Raw genomic sequence first — 19,059 nt, forward strand, 5'->3', positions numbered from 1 at the left:
ATGGCAAGTGACATGTCACTCCTAAAACCAGGTGAACGCAGACGCGTTTCGAGCATAAAGCTCTTAGTAATGACATTTGATATGTCATTTAGGAATTAAATTAACCAACTGTAGTGAAACCAGAGCACCAAAAGGAACCCCATGCAAATATGAATAGATTATGGCAACCTTGTGCTCAAATTCCAATCATAATATATGGAATTTGGCTACACGGTATGACATTACTGAAACTAATTATGTGCTGAAGTTGTTGACACACAATTATATTGCTGTCTTAATGTTCCTCTCCTGTAAAACACAGTTATCATAACTGTGCCAACATATAACCATTTTGCATGAGTATGATTCCTTCTCTATTTTCCTGAGAATGCCAAGCTCAACAGTATTGCAAAACGCATAGTGTGAACAAAGCTTTAATGGGCACACACAGGCTCCTTCAGTGATAACAGCTGAAGATAAATGCAGTGCATTGCAGTACTGTTATGGCACTGAGTAATCACATTAAAATGCTGCAGTACAGTGACAGTACTGCAATGCAACTGCATTGTGTGAACACAGCCATAGACTCATATCTCATGACTCCCACTTCAGGTTCATGAAGACATTAGACCAGGGGTCAAGTCCTGGGAAAAAAAATCTGGGAACTCACCCAAGATTTCTACTCAAGGGCTGGTCCTGCAGGACACCTGCTAATGGGAACAGTATTCCTGCTGTGGAAAAACTCTGTTCTCGTGCGTTCCTGCAGGACTTGAGCCCTGCATTAGACATAATATACACAAACACTTTACAACCTAACTTGTACATATATCAAGTTAGGTATATATCCCCTTGGGGACCAAGGGAGTACCTGTATGCTCTGGTCCTGCTCCACTGCTATGACGCGGGCTCATGAGCTGACCCCGCATCATAGCCGAGTGATATTGGCGGCTATCAGCCTCCAGGACCCGTGTCTAATGCTGGACATCACCGATCGCTGTAATGCCCAGCATTAATCCTTTAGATGCAGAGATCAAAGTAGATTGCTGCATCTAAAGTGAAGTGAAGTGAAGTAAAAGCTTCCTGGCAGCTCAGTCGGGCTGTTTGGGAACGCACGGTGAAATCGTGGCATCTCTAACAGCTGAATGTATGGGGAGGGTCCCTACCTGCCTCCTTCTCTGTCCGATCAGCGATCTGCTGCTTCATGCCTGAGATCAAGGCTGGAGCAGCAGAGCATCGATAACACTGATCAATGCTATTCTATGGCATGGCATTGAACAGTGTATGCATTCAGTGGATTGCATGTAATAGTTCCCTATAGGGACTAAAAAATGGTGTAAAAAAAGTTTTAAAAAAAGTTAATAAATGTGATTTAACCATTTCCCTAATAAAAGTTTGAATCAACCCCCTTTTCCCATTTATAAAAAAAAATATGTAAACAAAAATAAACATATGTTGTATCGCCACATGCGTAAATGTCCAAACTATAAAAATATAATGTTATTTAAACTACATGGTCAATGGCGTATACATAAAAAAAATCCAATGTCTCAAATATTTTTGGTCATTTTTATACCCTAAACGAAAAAAAGGTGATCAAAAAGTCCCATCAAAAGAAAAATGGTAACGATAAAAAAATTCAGATCACGGCGCAAAAAATTAGACCTCATACTGCCCCAGTTACGGAAAAATAAAAAAGTTATAGGGGTCCGAAAATGACAATTTTAAACATACAAATTTTTGGTGCATGTATCCTTGTAACCGTATGGACTACAGAATATAGATTTGGTGTCATTTTTACAGAAAAGTGCACTGCGTAGAATCGGAAGCCCCCAAAAAGTTACAAAATGGTGTTTTGGTTTTGTTCCAATTTTGCCCCACAAATATTTTTTTTCCTGGTTTCGCCATAGATTGGGTGGTAAAATGATTGATGTCATTACAAAGTGAAATTGGTGGTGCAAAAAAAGCCCTCATATTGGTCTGTAGGTGGAAAATTGAAAGCGTTCTGATGTTTAGAAGGTGAAGAGGAAAAAACTAAAGTGCAAAAATGAAAAATGGCCTGGTCTTCAAAGGGATATATTATTATATATAAATTTTATGTATACAATTTTTTATCTATACAGTGTATAGATTAAAAAAACATGACCCCACAGGAATTATTGATTGGTTATAAATGATGTAACAAAATGACGTTAATAGACAACCAGTCGTAGTGGTTCAAAAATTGTAAAGAGGAACAATATCCAGGAGAAGAACTTAAGTAATGGGAACTTTCATTTTCCAGTCACTCAGTAATCTGCACTAAGCATGTCACATGCTGTATATGGGAAGTTGAAAGATATTCTGTCCCCCAAAGTTTGTCATTACCGGCTGAAAAATTCTGATAAATGAACCCACCATTCAAAGCTCATCTGTGTCTGTACTGTGCTGTCTGGTATACGTCACTGGCTGAAGCTATACAACCATAAGGTAATTGGAGCAATTTTATACAAAATTTAAGGTTTATTCCAATATTGAAACAATATTTTATAAGTAATTTGTGTGTTTTCTCTGTACCCTGGCAAAATTGTTTAGTCTACCCTGGTGCCTTGTAGTCTTTGTAATCTTTTTGTTACTGAAAACAATAAGAATGATAAATGTAATGATAAAACATGCACAGATCTAAAGTACGAAACAAAAGCTCATAGTTTACTAATAGTCCAAAAAACAATCCGTAAAATAATATGCAGAACAAAGCAAAGTTAGATGAAATTACACTGAACAACTCAGGGCACAATTTGCAATGAAAGCTATACTTCAGAAAGTGGTATTTTTAACTCAAAATTTTAAAAAACATTTTTAAAGAGTTTTTACCATTTAAAGAGTTTTTTTTATTTGGGCAGAACAATGCTGTAGACATGTAGATACAAAATGGTATAGTAATATAGTAATTTTATAGTAATCATGCCTGTCATTGTGAGGAGGACACTGGTGAATAGTTTTCTGTGCAGAACATGAAGGGAAAATTCACAAAGAATCGTGTTTCACAAGCAAACAGGCTCAGTGCTTAGCTGAGTGCTTTTAAGTGCTCATTTTAGCAATAGGTAGGGGCCACATCACCTTGACCCCCATGATCAAAACTTCTGACATGTTACTTTGACATGACAGAACTTTTTTTTTTTAAGTAATTGGTACCCTTTAATTTAAACTGTTTAATTATTTTGTTCTTGGGAAGAAAAATCCACTGTCAGAGGAGTCTGGAGGGGTCTTACCCCGCACTCTCTATGTATGCTTAGCTGAGCCAAGTTTACATGCATATGTAGCTGATGGCTAACAGCTATCTTATATGTATACTTACCTTTATGGATTGAAAATAGTTAATAGTATTGTATTGTATTTGAAAACTAAAAGAGGGGGGGGGTAATTTTTATTATGAGGCATTCTTTATATTTTTCAAACCCACTGAGGACTTGTGGGCTATTGTTTCATCACTTGCACATTACACTGCAGTACGTATGTGCACTATTTAAACATACTGTCACCGATGGTATAGGGTATACTAAGGGGCACAAACATGGTAGCCACAAAAGACTTCAAAAGCCCCCAGTACCATTGATTTCACCATCTATATAGTCAAATGGCCAGGAACAGACCCCCCCCCCCCCAACAAGTAAAATCCCAAGGTTTTTAGATCCCAGACTAGACAAGCAATGTTTGTTTGTTTTTTGGTAAATTCCTACCTATATACAAATTTTAACACTATTCAAAAGTATACAATGCAAATGAAACATTCACAATATATATGAATTGTATCTTTTCAGAAGCTTCTTAAATAATCACTCACAGTTTACTTGTTTATAGCTGATCAGGTCACCTAGAGTTAAGACCTGTAGTCCAGTCTTAGACTGCTTGTTAGCATGCTTAGTTGTAGCACCAGGAATTATGGAAAGTTCAGTCTATAAAGCAGCAGAGGATAGAAATCATATGAGAAGTTGTGAAGGAGCACAATAGAAATTGCACAGATTTAGATACAGATGCCAGCAATGCATGAAGGGAATTGTAATCTGCTACCTACACTGGCTGCGGCTGAAGCCATGGTTTCTCAGCACAGATATGGCAAAAAAAAGGTAAGCAAACATGTTTAGGATGTGAATTAGTCTTACACTGCTGCATTGTGTATAATGACCAAAAGAGCTGCGGCTGGGTAGCTCTGTGTGTCCACCTGCAGAAAATCCACAGCTTCGGGTACACAGAGCTACCCGGCCGCAGCATGGAGCTTGCTCTTGGGACTGTCGTCAGAGCATCCGCATCGTGAAATACGCTGCAGATGCATTGTATGTGAACATACCCTTAAAGTTGTATCTGTAAAAACTGTTGCTATGCTTGTCACACATATCAACATGACTAATGCCCATTCATGACTGTATTGGTAACCATCTGATGTCTCTCCCAGCACATGTTGTTCCTCCAGTACATGACATCATTTAATAAAATACCCTCTGCCAGTATATGATATCCTTCATAAAATATACTCTCCGGTATTTGACATCATCCCATCTAAAATGACCTCCATTATAGGACATCCCCTAATACACCTTCCAGTACAAGACATCCCCATATACCGCCTCCCAGTACATATCAGCCATCTAATTCTTCCTCCCAGTACAAAACATCTACTATCTAATATTCCTCCCAATATGTGACATCCCCCATCCAATTTCACCTCCCCATAAATGATATCCCCTGCTCTAATACACCCTTCCAGTACATATCATAGCCACATAACGGCTATTTAGGTTAAAGGATTTTTTTTCATCTGACAAAATTATCCCCTATCCACAGGATATGGGATAGCTATCTAATAGTGTGTGGGGGGGGGGGGGGGGGGGGACTCCAGTCTCCTGTTAGAGTGGACACTGGTTGCTCAAGTTACTGCCAGTGATCAACAGAACTCTAGTATGAGGAACCATAAAACAGCTTAGATTATTAGACTGGGTAAAAAACACTTAACGTCAATGAAATAGTGAGGTTACCGGACATCGAAACTAAGTATGAAGATAACACAATTTGTTGTGGTTTTAGTAGCATTTTAGTTATGCTGTATAGTTATACTGTTAATTGCTACAATTGGCTACTGTATATAGTCTCACTCACAATCGCAAATTATACAGTATACACACAAAGGATTATACCCCCAGTACTGATTTATTACTGCATATCTGAGATATATACAGACAACAATAGAAAGTATTGTATATTCAAAAAGGAACAGAAAGAGGAAAAAAGAGGAAGATTGGAAAGAAAGAGGAAGAGCATAGAAGAGCTATTCAAGTTTTTACTATAATGGATTCATGCCCACCTTTCCCCAAAAGGTGGGCGCAAATCCATTCATCTTATTGATTTGTGTTAGTATTGCTTTATAGTTACTGATGGTAGTTTTCTGTGATTAAGGTATATTTTTATTGTTACTGACCCAAACAAGAACAAGTGGGAAAAAACAAGACTTTGCTGTGCACTGCTTTTACTTCTTCATTTACATCTGCAAAGATCGGATCATTTGTGAAATGTCTGGCCTCAATATTGTATTTCATCACCAGTGATCTGTGATATTTGGGAACAATGCCAACAATTATTTTGATTTCCATTCTTATACAAGGTAAGTGGCACATACTGTAAAATAATATACTTTTTCAACTGCAACTGTAATGTATATATACTCTCAGTTCATTATTAGTATAATATAGATACTTGTTATGCCCTTGTGTACTGTACATGGTTTAGTATGCACGGCAGCTGCTTTGGGGCTCAACAGTGAATGGGGCCAACTCTATTCAAAGTACAGCTAGTGATCCATGTGGATCTTGGTGAACAGGAGAGTGGACACTATAATAATCATAAAATATTTGATGTTGTAGGTGGTCTTGGTAGAGCATGAATCATATTTAAAGTATGGCTATGGGATACAACAGTCATTTGTTTTACATTCTATGGACATTTTCTTTGCGTTTTATTAAGGAATGATGTTTTCTAAGTCTTAAACAGATTTCATTTATACAGCTGCATCAGGCTATCTTTTTGGACCGAGTAAAGTAACTGGAGCACTCGGAGGTTCTGTGATGGTATCATGCTACTACAATCCCATATCTGCCAACATCTATGGACGAAAGTTTTGGTGCAAAATGAGCAAAGATGATTGTTTTACTATTATATCAACTAAAAATTATATTAATCAAAACTACATCAACCGGACTAATCTTCAAAAATATACAGATCATTTCAAGATAAATATGACAAATCTACAGCAAAAGGACAATGGAATATACCGGTGTGGAATTGGAAATAATAATGGCCGTTTTTATTACACTGTTAATGTTACGGTTTCTGAAGGTATTTCCTATTCTCATTTACTGATTTTGAATATAGCAATAGAACACTGTTTTCCTCTTCATCAGAATAAGAATTTTCTATTAAGCTTTCTCGCTCGCCTCTTTCAATAGAAAGCCCAATATTGTGCATCAATAGGGGATAACTAGGTGACTGATGGGGATCCTGCCACAGGGACACCCCCTGTTCACCTGAACAGATTAAAAAAGGTACTTAGCAAGAAAAGGATTGGGCAGTGCATGCAAGAAGCCAAACATTCCCAAGTTCTGCTCCATAGACAACGAATGGAGCACTGGCTGCCCATGCTCCGTCTGATCCTTTCATTTTCAGGGACAATTCTCCCTGTATAAAGGGGATAAGATCATAAGACAATGCTTTTAAGCTGAGTGGTCTGAGATAAAGGAAAAGCCCAAGATTTGTGTTTTTAACAAAATTTGGTTTGCAGCTGTTCAAGTATTGTGCCTCCTTGACTCTTTGGCAAGATTTGCTGTTACTTTCCTATCTGGAATTGTTGCCAAGTAAAACCCTAAAATTATTGCAAGTGACTGTGTATGTGTATCTGCAAACCCCACTGACCAATTTATATCTATCAAATAACCTAGGGGTTGCTACCCACTTAGGACAGTGTGCTACCACACTCACACACCCGCCACTCACCTGTCCCTCTACAGTGTATATAGGAAATATAAAAAAATTTTTTTTTAGAAAAATTATGTTTTGCAAGAGTCAACAAAGAAATGTGATATTAAATTGCATGACAACCTATTTAAGAACAATAAAAAATGAATAAAAAAATATCAATAAAACTACATTTAAAAGCAGGTTATGCTAAATTTGGACATTGTGATAATATAACTTTTAAAATATGCTTGTTTTATAAATTAGGTAAACAGTACTAGAAACATTGTTTTCCTTATTTGTGTTATATATGTATGTAATATTTGAATTTTTTTATAGAAAATAGCAATATTAATTGTTATATTATTAAAGATATTAATTATATTAGAAAAAAATATGTGAATAGAATTAAGAATATACAGTTTATGGGTTTGATATTAATTGTTATAAGTGGAGATTTATCAAAACCTGTGTAGGGGAAGAGTGGTGCAGTTGCACAAAGTAACTACAATGACCCCCCGACATGTGATGGCCCCGACATATGATAAAATTGACATACGATGGCCTCTCAGAGGCCATCGCATGTCGATGTCAGCATCAACATACGATGCTTTTATATGTCGGGGCCATCGCATTAACTGCTATGCGACAGCGCAAAATGCTTAAGCTGCTGTTGGATAGCAGTTTAAGCATCCCGGACAGGTTCGCTCACCTATTCCCACTGCTCCGGGTCCACTTCGCGATCCTCCAGCAGCTTCTGTATCTTCTCCAGGGTCCGGGCCTCGCTTTCTGGCGTCGTCATTACGTCACTACGCACGCCGTGTCGGCGCAGCAGCGTAATAACGTCACCAGAAAGCGAGGCCCGGATCCTGCAGAAGATGCGGAAGAAGCCAGAGGATCCCGAAGAAGACACCGGAGCAGCGGGACAGCATCGGGAGCCCCTGGGACAGCATCGGGAGCGGTGAGGACGCTGTCCGGAGCAGCGGGGACAGGTGAGTATAACTTCCTATACTTTACATTGCACGGATCCCTCAACATACGATGGATTCGACAAATGATCGGTCATTTGGAACGAAATACCATCGTATGTTGAGGGACCACTGTAATCAGATTTCTTCTCTCATTAAAAAAAAGAAAAAAAAAGACCTCTAAAAAATAAAAGAAGCGATCTGATTGGTTGCTATGGGCAACTGCCACGCTCTTCCTCTACACAGGTTTTGATACATCTCCCCCATAGAGTTAAGTTTTTAAATTCCATGCAGTTAAAGAATAATAGTAAATGAATGAACATGGACACCTATTTGTACCACTCTTACAGGGAACAAAATCCCCTACTCTTCAGAAGTAATTATTGCAAATCTCAAAAGTTCAATTACAATCAACTGTCCAGTTATTCAGGAACAGGGTACTGGATGGAAGTACTGGTGCAAAATGCATCATCAAATGGATGTTCCATCCTGTCACACAATGGTTAACAGTTCTGGATATGTTCATGAAAATTTTTGGGGAAGGGTGTTGATACAGGAGGTTTACAACACCAGTGATTTCAAGATTCTTGTCAATAACATTAAAATGAATGATTTTGGCTTTTACCGATGCGGCACTGGAAAATTTGAAGATGGATCAGATTGGACAGATATTCACATTCATATTCTAAATCGTAAGTGTCATGTGATTTAAATATTGCATTAAAAAGCTGTGTTATGTCCTCCTAACCATAGGTCCTAAATATTACATCAATAAACATAAATGCAGTACATAAAGTAACAATGTAAATTAGAAGGGATGTCCCAGTAAAAAAAAAAAAAAAGAAATACAGTCTGTAAAGCTAGATTTACATATATCTGGCATCCGGCTCTGTCGAAATTGAGTGAAAATTGCCACTACTGATGCACCAACTGATGCCAGAAGCAGTTGGCATCAGCTGTGCATCATCTGGCATCCATTGTTTGTGATCGCTGGATGGGGGAAGTCCAATCCAATGGTGAGTTCAATCATCCGGCATCTAAACTAATCAAATGAATGGGATTAGTTATGGATTCATTTTACCTCTGGCGCGTTTTTTGCACCGCCGGAGGGAAGGAAAGGAAGACTGAGGACGGACATATGTAAAGGGGGCCTAAGAGAGATAAAAGCACAAAATTGTTACACTCACCTGTTTTCTTTATGCTGAGTCCAGCTACCCTGCTCCTTTTCTCCCTGCTGCCTTTATTTACTTACCGTGCACACTTCAGGCAATCACTGACCTCGATGGTTTCATGTTGAATAGAGCTCAGCCCAGTGATTGGCTGAATGCTACTCTGGGGACGTCATCAGGGTTGTGCTCAAAGCGTGTCTTGCAGGGAGTTAAACAAGGCAAGCAAGAAGGACCAAAGCAGCTGTGCAGGAAACAGCAAGGATAAAACAGATAAGGATACAATATTGTGTTATTTATGCACCATGCATATTGTCATTTTCTTTAAGTAACACAGACAATTCCGTTACCTAATGTAATGCTTTTACTTACATTCCATATAATTTATTTTCAGCTTCAGAGACTATAAGATACCGGATTATAAAGCCACGCTCCCGATCTCCTGGGGAACTGGCGGTGGCACAGTGCCAGGTCCCAAAATCTTTTCACACTGTTTTCCTGGTATATTGGTGCCGATGGAATGAAACTGGCTGCTTACGTTTAATAGACTCTAATGGATTTATCCAGAAAGGTTTTCAGAACAGAGTCTCCCTGAATAACACTAACAGAACCTATATTATGAGCCTAGCTCAGTTAGAATTGGGAGACAGTGGATACTACTGGTGTGTCATCACCGATGGACAGAACATGCAAACATCATCAGTGGAGGTTCATGTTATAGGTAAGGATGCACTGACATATTGGATAAGTTGATAGTAACTGAAAAAACTAATTGGTGTGAATATTTGGTTGCAAGTACTGATGTCCAAGTATTTTAATGTAAAAAATGAAGCATTTCATAGCACTGTGTGCTTTCACTACTCTGTGGATTACAATGCATTTAAAATCCAAAAAGAAGCAATTTTGCAAATCTTAATTGAAAATCGTATACCGTTTTGTGTCTCCCGTGACTATGTAGAGCTGAATGTTTACAGCAGCACACAATAATTAATATCTATGAAGTTGGTTCCAACAATTATATTTCCTGTTACCTTACATGTGTTACATTACCCAAATGTAGAGACAGATGGATGGTAATATGACTGCAGAATAGAAGTACAAGGTTTGGCTGCTGCCATAAGCATAATACAGCTATGAGTCCCCATTTATAAGCAGAGCAGAGAAGCAGCAATAATTTTTGTCATAATACATTATACCTATACCACAATTGTCATAGGATTTTTATTGTGCCAGTTAGAATAGGCCATTTAGCTTGATGAACAGGTTTAAAGTGCAATTGAGCTGCACTCCAAGCACAGCCACACTGATGGTTACTGCAGTAAATGGGCCACTGTACTCCTAATGAATGGGTAAGCCATCAATGTAATTTCCTGGAAAACCATTTAAAGTAGTAGTCCAGCATTGTCAAACGTATCTCCTATCCCAAGGATAGGGGATAAGTTTCAGATTGCGGGGGGTCCGACCGATGGGACTGGCCAGAGAGCGTGTGTTGACCACCGCACGAATCGGCAGCCGACACTCCCCTAAATACAGCGTTAAGGCAGAGCCAGAGATTGCCGAAGGCAGCGCTCTGGCACTCCCATAGAGTTGTATTGAGGGGGCATGCCGGCTGCCGCTTTGTGTGGTGGTCGACACGCCCCATTAGCGCGGATTGCCGGGGCCCTGTACGGGAGATCGTGGGGGGTCCCAGTGATCGCCCCCCCCCCTGCAATCTGAAACTTATCCCTTATCTTAAGGATAGGGGATAAGTTTTTTAATACTAGAGATCTCCTTTAAAGAAACTGTTTGCAGGGTATAAAGAGATATTTTTTTAAAGACTGACAAGAAATAAAAAGAATTACATACTTTACTGATCATCCTGCAGCTGCTGTTTCTACACTCAATATATCCCTACCAATCCCTGCTTCCTGGTCCTATCTGGACTGAGAGGAAAGGCTATGTTAGGCTGGGCTCCCATTACGTTTTCCCCCATACGGGAGTGCATACGGCAGGGGAGAGCTAAAATCTTGCGCTCCCGTATGCCTTTCTATGCGCTCCCGTATGTAATTCATTTCAATGAGCCGACCGCAGTGAAACGTTCAGTCCGGTCAGCTCATTTTTGCCCTGTATGCGCTTTTACAACCGGACCTAAAACCGTTGTCGACCACGGTTTTAGGTGCGGGGAAAAAGCACATACGGGGCAAAAAATGAGCTGACCGGACCAAACGCTTCACTGCGGTCGGCTCATTGAAATGAATTACATACGGGAGTGCATAGAAAGGCATATGGGAGCGCAAATTTTTAGCTATCCCCAGCCATATGCACTCCCGTATGGGAATGTAATGGGAACCCAGCCTTAGCCAATCAAAGTTACAGCTGATCATTGTATGTGGCTTATTAGTGAGTGATAACATTGTTAATTTGTCTCCTAATAATTTGTGGTTTTCGTAAATGCTCTGAATCTAGACTTTTCTAGATTTTTTTCTTGCAGTTTTATTGAGAAAGAAGTCTAAGGGTGCATTCACACTACAAAATCTCTGCTAGAGATCAGTAATGAGCGGCATAGGCTATATTCGAATTCGCGATATTTCACGAATATATGGATGAATATTCATCATATATTCGTGAAATTCGAAGCTTTTTTTTTCTATGCGCATATATGAAAATGTATGCGCATATGCGAAAATCAATGCGGATATTCGAATTTTCGGGAATATTGAGCCCTGCCTTCTATAATGGTATAGGGAACTAATGGGCTAGTGCATTTTTGCCCATTGAAACCAATAGGCCTGTTGTGGTCTATGGGCATCTCATGGTATGTAAAACTGTAAGATAAGGAGTAGGGTCTTGGCAGTACAGTGGATGGGCGACTGTGTGGTGGTTTTAGTCCCAGGGTGGGATGGAGTGTTACAGTGATGTGGTTTAACTTTACTTTCCTGGAAAAGCTGCTGAGTTGCCCGTAGCAACCAATCAGATCACTTCTTTAATTTTGCAGAGGCCTTGTGAAAAATGAAAGAAGCGATCTCAGCAGCTTTTGCAGGGAAAGCTGCTGAGTTGCACATAGCAACCAATCAGATTGCTTCTTTCATTTTTCACAAGGCCTCTGCAAAATGAAGGAAGCAATCTGATTGGTTGCTATGGGCAACTCAGAAACTTTTCCTCTGGACAGGTTTTGATAAATCTCTCTCTATGGGGAGATTCATTAAAACCAGTGTAGAGGAAGAGTGGTGCAGTTGCCCATAGCAACCAATCAGATTGCTTCTTTCATTTTTATCAAGGCCTTTGAAAAATGAAAGAATCAATCTGATTGGTTACTATCGGCAACTGCGCAACCTTTACTCTGCACAGATATTGATAAATATCCCATTATGTTCCTTAACCTCCCATTCATTCATTCATTCATACCCAGCCTTACACATTACATCCGGTTTCAATTAACCCCAATACCCATATTTAGTACCCCATTAACCTAGTTCCCACGGTTCAAACACTCAGTTAATTGCCAATTGACCTAGTTCCCATGGTTCAAAGGCTTTCTTAAAGGGGTATTCCAGGAAATAACTTTTTTTTATATATCAACTAGCTCCAGAAAGTTAAACAGATTTGTAAATTACTTCTATTAAAAAATCTTAATCTTTTCAGTACTTATGAGCTTCGGAAGTTGAGTTGTTCTTTTCTGTCTAAGTGCTCTCTGATGACACGTGTCTCGGGAACCGCCCAGTTTAGAATAAAATCCCCATAGCAAACCTCTTCTAAACTGGGTGGTTCCTGAGACACGTGTCATCAGAGAACACTTAGACAGAAAAGAACAACCTTAACTTCAGAAGCTCATAAGTACTGAAAGGATTAAGATTTTTTAATAGAAGTAATTTACAAATCTGTTTAACTTTCTGGAGCCAGTTGATATAGAAAAAAAAAGTTTTTCACTGGATAACCCCTTTAACCCTTTAAGGACCCAGCCATTTTACACCTCAGGACCCGGCCATTTTTTGCAATTCTGACCACTGTCACTTTAAACATTAATAACTCTGGAATGCTTTTAGTTATCATTCTGATTCCGAGATTGTTTTTTCGTGACATATTCTACTTTAACATAGTGGTAAAATTTTGTGGTATCTTGCATCCTTTCTTGGTGAAAAATCCCAACATTTTATGAAAAATTTTAAAATTTTGAATTTTTTTAACTTTGAAGCTCTCTGCTTGTAAGGAAAATGGATATTCCAAATAATTTTTTTTTTATTCACATATACAATATGTCTATTTTATGTTTGCATCATAAAATTTACGTGTTTTTACTTTTGGAAGTCACCAGAGGGCTTCAAAGTTCAGCAGCAATTTTCCAATTTTTCACAAAATTTCCAAACTCACAATTTTTCATGGACCAGTTCAGGTTTGAAGTGGATTTGAAGGGTCTTCATATTAGAAATACCCCACAAAAGACCCCATTATAAAAACTGCACCCGCCAGAGTATTCAAAATGACATTCAGTCCGCGTTTTAACCCTTTAGGTGTTTCACAGGAATAACAGCAAAGTGAAGGAGAAAATTCACAATCTCCATTTTTTACACTCGCATGTTCTTGTAGACCCAATTTTTGAATTTTTACAAGGGGAAAAAGGAGAAAATGTATACTTATATTTGTAGCCCAATTTCTCTCGAGTAAGCACATACCTCATATGTCTTTGTAAAGTGTTCGGTGGGCGCAGTAGAGGGCTCAGAAGCGAAGGAGCGACAAGGGGATTTTGGAGAGTACGTTTTTTTGAAATGGTTTTTGGGAGGCATGTTGCATTTAGGAAGCCCCTATGGTGCCAGAACAGCAAAAATCCCCCACATGGCATACCATTTTGGAAACTAGACCCCTTGAGGTACGTAACAAGGAATAAAGTGAGCCTTAATACCCCACAGGGGTTTCACGACTTTTGCATATGTAAAAAAATAAAAATAAAATTTCACTAAAATGTGTGTTTCCCCCCAAATTTCACATTTTTGCAAGGGTTAATAGCAGAAAATACCCCCCAAACATTGTAACCCCATCTCTTCTGAGTATGAAGGTACCCCATAAGTTGACCTGAGGTGTACTATGGGTGAACTACAATGCTCAGAAGAGAAGGAGTCATATTTGGCTTTTTGAGAGCAAATTTTGCTCGGGGGCATGTCGCATTTAGGAAGCCCCTATGGTGCCAGGACAGCAAAAAAAAAAAACACATGGCATACCATTTTGGAAACTAGACCCCTTGTGGAACGTAACAAGAAATAAAGTGAGCCTTAATACCCCACAGGGGTTTCACGACTTTTGCATACGTAAAAAATAAATAAAAAAAAATCACTAAAATGTGTGTTTCCCCCCAAATTTCACATTTTTGCAAGGGTTAATAGCAGAAAATACCCCCCAAAATTTGTAACCACATCTCTTCTGATTATGGAGGTACCCCATAAGTTGACCTGAAGTGCACTACGGGCGAACTACAATGCTCAGAAGAGAAGGAGTCATATTTGGCTTTTTGAGAGCAAATTTTGCTCGGGGGGCATGTCGCATTTAGGAAGCCCATATGGTGCCAGGACAGCAAAATAACCCCCACATGGCATACCATTTTGGAAACTAGACCCCTTGAGGAACGTAACAAGGCATAAAATGAGCATTTACCCCCCACTGGTGTCTGTCATATCTGTGGAACAGTGGGCTGTACAACATTTTTAATTTGCACAGCCCACTGTTCCAAAGATCTGTCAGACACCTGTGGGGTGTAAATTCTCACTGCACCTCTCATTACATTCCGTGAGGGGTGCAGTTTCCGAAATGGGGTCACATGTGGGGTTTTGTTTTTTTGCGTTTGTCAAAACCGCTGTAACAATCAGCCACCCCTGTGCAAATCACCTCAAATGTACATGGCGCACTCTCCCTTCTGGGCCTTGTTGTGCACCCCCAGAACACTTTACGCCCACATATGGGGTATCTCCATACTCGGGAGAAATTGTGTTACAAATTTTGTGGCGCTTTTTTCCCTTTTACCTCTTGTCAAAATGAAAAGTATAGGGCAACACCAGCATGTTAGTGTAAAAAGTTTATTTTTTTACACTAACATGCTGGTGTAGACCCCAACTTCACCTTTTCATAAGGGGTGAAAGGAGAAAAAGACCCCCAAGATTTGTTAGTCAATTTCTCCCGAGTACGGCGATACCCCATATGTGGCCCTAAACTGTTGCCTTGAAATACGACAGGGCTCCAAAGTGAGAGCGCCATGCGCATTTGAGGCCTGAATTAGGGATTTGCATAGGGGTGGACATAGGGGTATTCTACGCCAGCGATTCCCAAACAGGGTGCCTCCAGCTGTTGCAAAACTCCCAGCATGCCTGGACAGTCAACGGCTGTCTGGCAATACTGGGAGTTGTTGTTTTGCAACAGCTGGAGGCTCCATTTTGGAAACCGTGGCGTACCAGGCGTTTTTCATTTTTATTGGGGAGGGGCGGGGGGCTGTGTAGGGGTATGTGTATATGTAGTGTTTTTTACTTTTTATTTTATTTTGTGTTAGTGTAGTGGTGTGTAGTGTTTTTAGGGTACAGTCACACGGGCGGGGGATTACAGCGAGTTTGAGCTGCCGCGCAAAATTTGCTGCATCGCAAACTTGCAGCCTGATACTCACTGTAAGCCCCCTGCCCATGTGAGTGTACCCTGTACATTCACAGGGGGGGGGGGGGGGGGGGGCTCCAGCTGTTGCAAAACTACTACTCCCAGCATGCCTGAGAATGTTTGGGAGTTGTGGTTTTGCAACAGCTGGAGGCACACGGGTTGGGAAACACTGAATTAGGAAACAATGTTTCCCAACCAGTGTGCCTCCAGCTGTTGCAAAACCACAACTCCCAAACATTCTCAGGCATGCTGGGAGTAGTAGTTCGGCAACATCTTTAGAGCCAGATGTTGCCGAACTACAACATCTGGAGGACTACAGTTTGCAGACCACTGATACAGTGGTTCCCAATCTGTGCCCTTCCAGATGTTGCAAAACTACAACTCCCAGTATGCCAAAACTGTCCAGGCATGCTGGGAGTTGTAGTTCTGCAACATCTGAAGGGCCAGATGTTACAGAACTACAACTCCCAGCATGCCTGGACAGTAAGGGCATGCTGAGGATGTGTAGTTTTGCAACATCTGGAAGGGCACAGTGGTCTCCAAACTGTGGACCTCCAGATGTTGCAAAACTGCAACTCCCAGCATGCCCAGACGCCAAGGGCTGTCTGGGCATGCTGGGAGTTGTAGTTTACAGGGTCCTATTACAGCAATGCATGTCGCTTTACGGAGACGTGCATTGCTGTAAAGGGCCCGACCGCGGCTGAAGATCTACTCACCTGTCGCCGCCGCCGCCGTCTTCATCGTCTGGATCCTGGTCTTCAGGGACGAGGTAAGTACCGGGGCCGGTCCCCAGCACTCCCCCGTCCCCCGCCGCGTCCTCCGGTCTTCCTCCCGTCCTCTCCGGACTTTCAGGGGCCGGGCAGGACGGGAGGAAGTAACCGCCCCCCCTCCGGCGATTGGTCGGTTAACTAACCGACAGATCGCAGGGGATCGGAGGAGGTGGCCGGCTTGCCACCTCGCTCCGATACTCCAGCATGGTCCTGGCTGTCTGTGACAGCCGGGATCATGCGAAATTACCGGGCGGTCGGGTCCCAGAGACCCGATCAGCCCGGTATCGCCGCAGATCGCAAGGGCGATTTCCCTTGCGATTTGCGGCGATCGCCGACATGGGGGGCCTACATGGCCCCCCTCGGCGTTTGCCCTGGATGCCTGCTGAAGGATTTCAGCAGGCATCCAGTTCCGATCTCTGCCCGGCGAGCGGCAGAGACCGGAAAACGCCATGACGTATGCATACGTCATGGGTCCTTAAGACCCAGGGTGTGAAGACGTATGCATACGTCATGGGTCCTGAACAGGTTAATGACGCAGGACGTATATTTATGTCCTGCGCCGGCTCCCGCGATATGAAGCGGAATCGCGCCGCGATCCCGCATCATATCGCGTCGGTCCCGGTGCTAATCAACGGCTGGGACCCGCGGCTAATACCACACATCGCAGATCGCGGCGATGTGCGGTATTAACCCTTTAGAAGCGGCGGTCAAAGCTGACCGCCGCTTCTAAAGTGAAACTGAAAGTGACCCGGCTGCTCAGTCGGGCTGTTCGGGACCGCCGCGGTGAAATCGCGGCGTCCCGAACAGCTGACCGGACACCGGGAGGGCCCTTACCTGCCTCCCCGGTGTCCGATCGACGAATGACTGCTCCGTGCCTGAGATCCAGGCAGGAGCAGTCAAGCGCCGATAATGCTGATCACAGGCGTGTTAATACACGCCAGTGATCAGCATAAAAAAAAAGTTTAAAAAAGTGTTAATAAAGGTCATTTAACCCCTTCCCTAATAAAAGTTTGAATCACCCCCCTTTTCCCATAAAAAAAATAAAACAGTGTAAAAAAAAATATATAAACATATGTGGTATCGCGGCGTGCGTAAATGTCCGAAATATAAAAATATATCATTAATTAAGCCGTACGGTCAATGGCGTACGCGCAAAAAAATTCCAAAGTCCAAAAAAGCGTATTTTGGTCACTTTTTATAACATTAAAAAATGAATAAAAAGTGATCAAAAAGTCCGATCAAAACAAAAATCATACCGATAAAAACTTCAGATCACGGCGCAAAAAATGAGTCCTCACACTGCCCCGTACGTGGAAAAATAAAAAAGTTATAGGGGTCAGAAGATGACATTTTTAAACGTATAAATTTTCCTGCATGTAGTTATGATTTTTTCCAGAAGTGCGACAAAATCAAACCTATATAAGTAGGGTATCATTTTAACCATATGGACCTACAGAATAATGATAAGGTGTAATTTTTACCAAAATATGCACTGCGTAGAAACGGAAGCCCCCAAAATTTACAAAATGGCGTTTTTTTTCGATTTTGTCGCACAATGATTTTTTTTTCCATTTCGCCGTGCATTTTTGGGTAAAATGACTAATGTTACTGCAACGTAGAATTGGGGACGCAAAAAATAAGCCATAATATGGATTTTTAGGTGGAAAATTGAAAGGGTTATGATTTTTAAAAGGTAAGGAGGAAAAAACGAAAGTGGAAAAACGGAAAAACCCTGAGTCCTTAAGGGGTTAATTACCAACTGATCTAAATTTGTCAATCACGAGTAAAAAAGTTAAACCACAACACTGTGTCCCACCCCAGGACTCGAACCACCGCACAGTCTCCCATCCTCTGTACTGCTGAGACCCTCCTGCTTATCTTACAGTTTTACATACCGTGAGATCCCCATAGACCACAATGGGCCTATTGGTTTCAACAGGCAAAAAAATCACAGAGTTAAGGCACTAGTGCAGTGGTCTTCAACCTGCAGACCTCCAGATGTTGCAAAAATACAATTTCCAGCATGCACGGACAGCCAACGGCTATCAGGGGATGCTGGGAGTTGTGGTTTTGCAACATCTGGAGGTCCGCAGGTTGGAGACCACTGCACTAGCCTATTAGTTCCCTATACCATTAAAGAAGGGAGGGCTCAATATTCGCGAATATGCGAAGAACAGAGCGGGATGATCAGTGATCAAAAAAAAAAGCGAATATTCGTAATTGCGAGTATATAGTGCTATATTCGCAATATTTGCGAATTCGCGAATATGCGATATTCGAGATTAAAATTAGAATTGCGAATATTCGCGAGCAACACTACTAGAGATATTCCATGCAGACATTCTGACTGCTGCATGCACCAGATAAATTGGTCTGTGCTAGGATCGCCTTGACATGCACTGCCATAGATGGCAATGAAGTCTACGTTTATCTCTGCTGAAAGAACAAACATGTTCATTCTTTCAGCACAATCCAGAGCTTGCATTTCTATGACGGGGATTCTGTAGGGTACAAGGTGCAACAAAATCTCATGAAAGATGATAGGAGGCTGCTAGCATCGGAATTTCTAAGAATGTATCTTTGGATTCACCC

The 19,059-nt window shown here is 41.1% G+C and overlaps 1 protein-coding gene across 2 annotated transcripts in view; it reads left to right on the top strand.

Annotated features, from left to right (window-relative positions):
- Nucleotides 1–2,301: 2,301 nt before the first annotated feature.
- The window catches only part of LOC130356435 (polymeric immunoglobulin receptor-like), a 51,544-nt gene continuing 34,786 nt past the window's right edge, over nt 2,302–19,059 (top strand). For both annotated transcript variants that reach the window (XM_056557986.1, XM_056557987.1), the window contains exons 1-5: nt 2,302–2,445; nt 5,407–5,611; nt 6,013–6,342; nt 8,276–8,617; nt 9,486–9,812. In XM_056557986.1, coding sequence (XP_056413961.1) covers nt 5,575–5,611; nt 6,013–6,342; nt 8,276–8,617; nt 9,486–9,812 — 1,036 coding nt within the window. In that variant the 5' untranslated portion in view covers nt 2,302–2,445; nt 5,407–5,574. The remainder of the gene's footprint in view (nt 2,446–5,406; nt 5,612–6,012; nt 6,343–8,275; nt 8,618–9,485; nt 9,813–19,059) is intronic.

Source organism: Hyla sarda, chromosome 2 (assembly GCF_029499605.1).
Source record: "Hyla sarda isolate aHylSar1 chromosome 2, aHylSar1.hap1, whole genome shotgun sequence".
NCBI lineage: Eukaryota > Metazoa > Chordata > Amphibia > Anura > Hylidae > Hyla > Hyla sarda.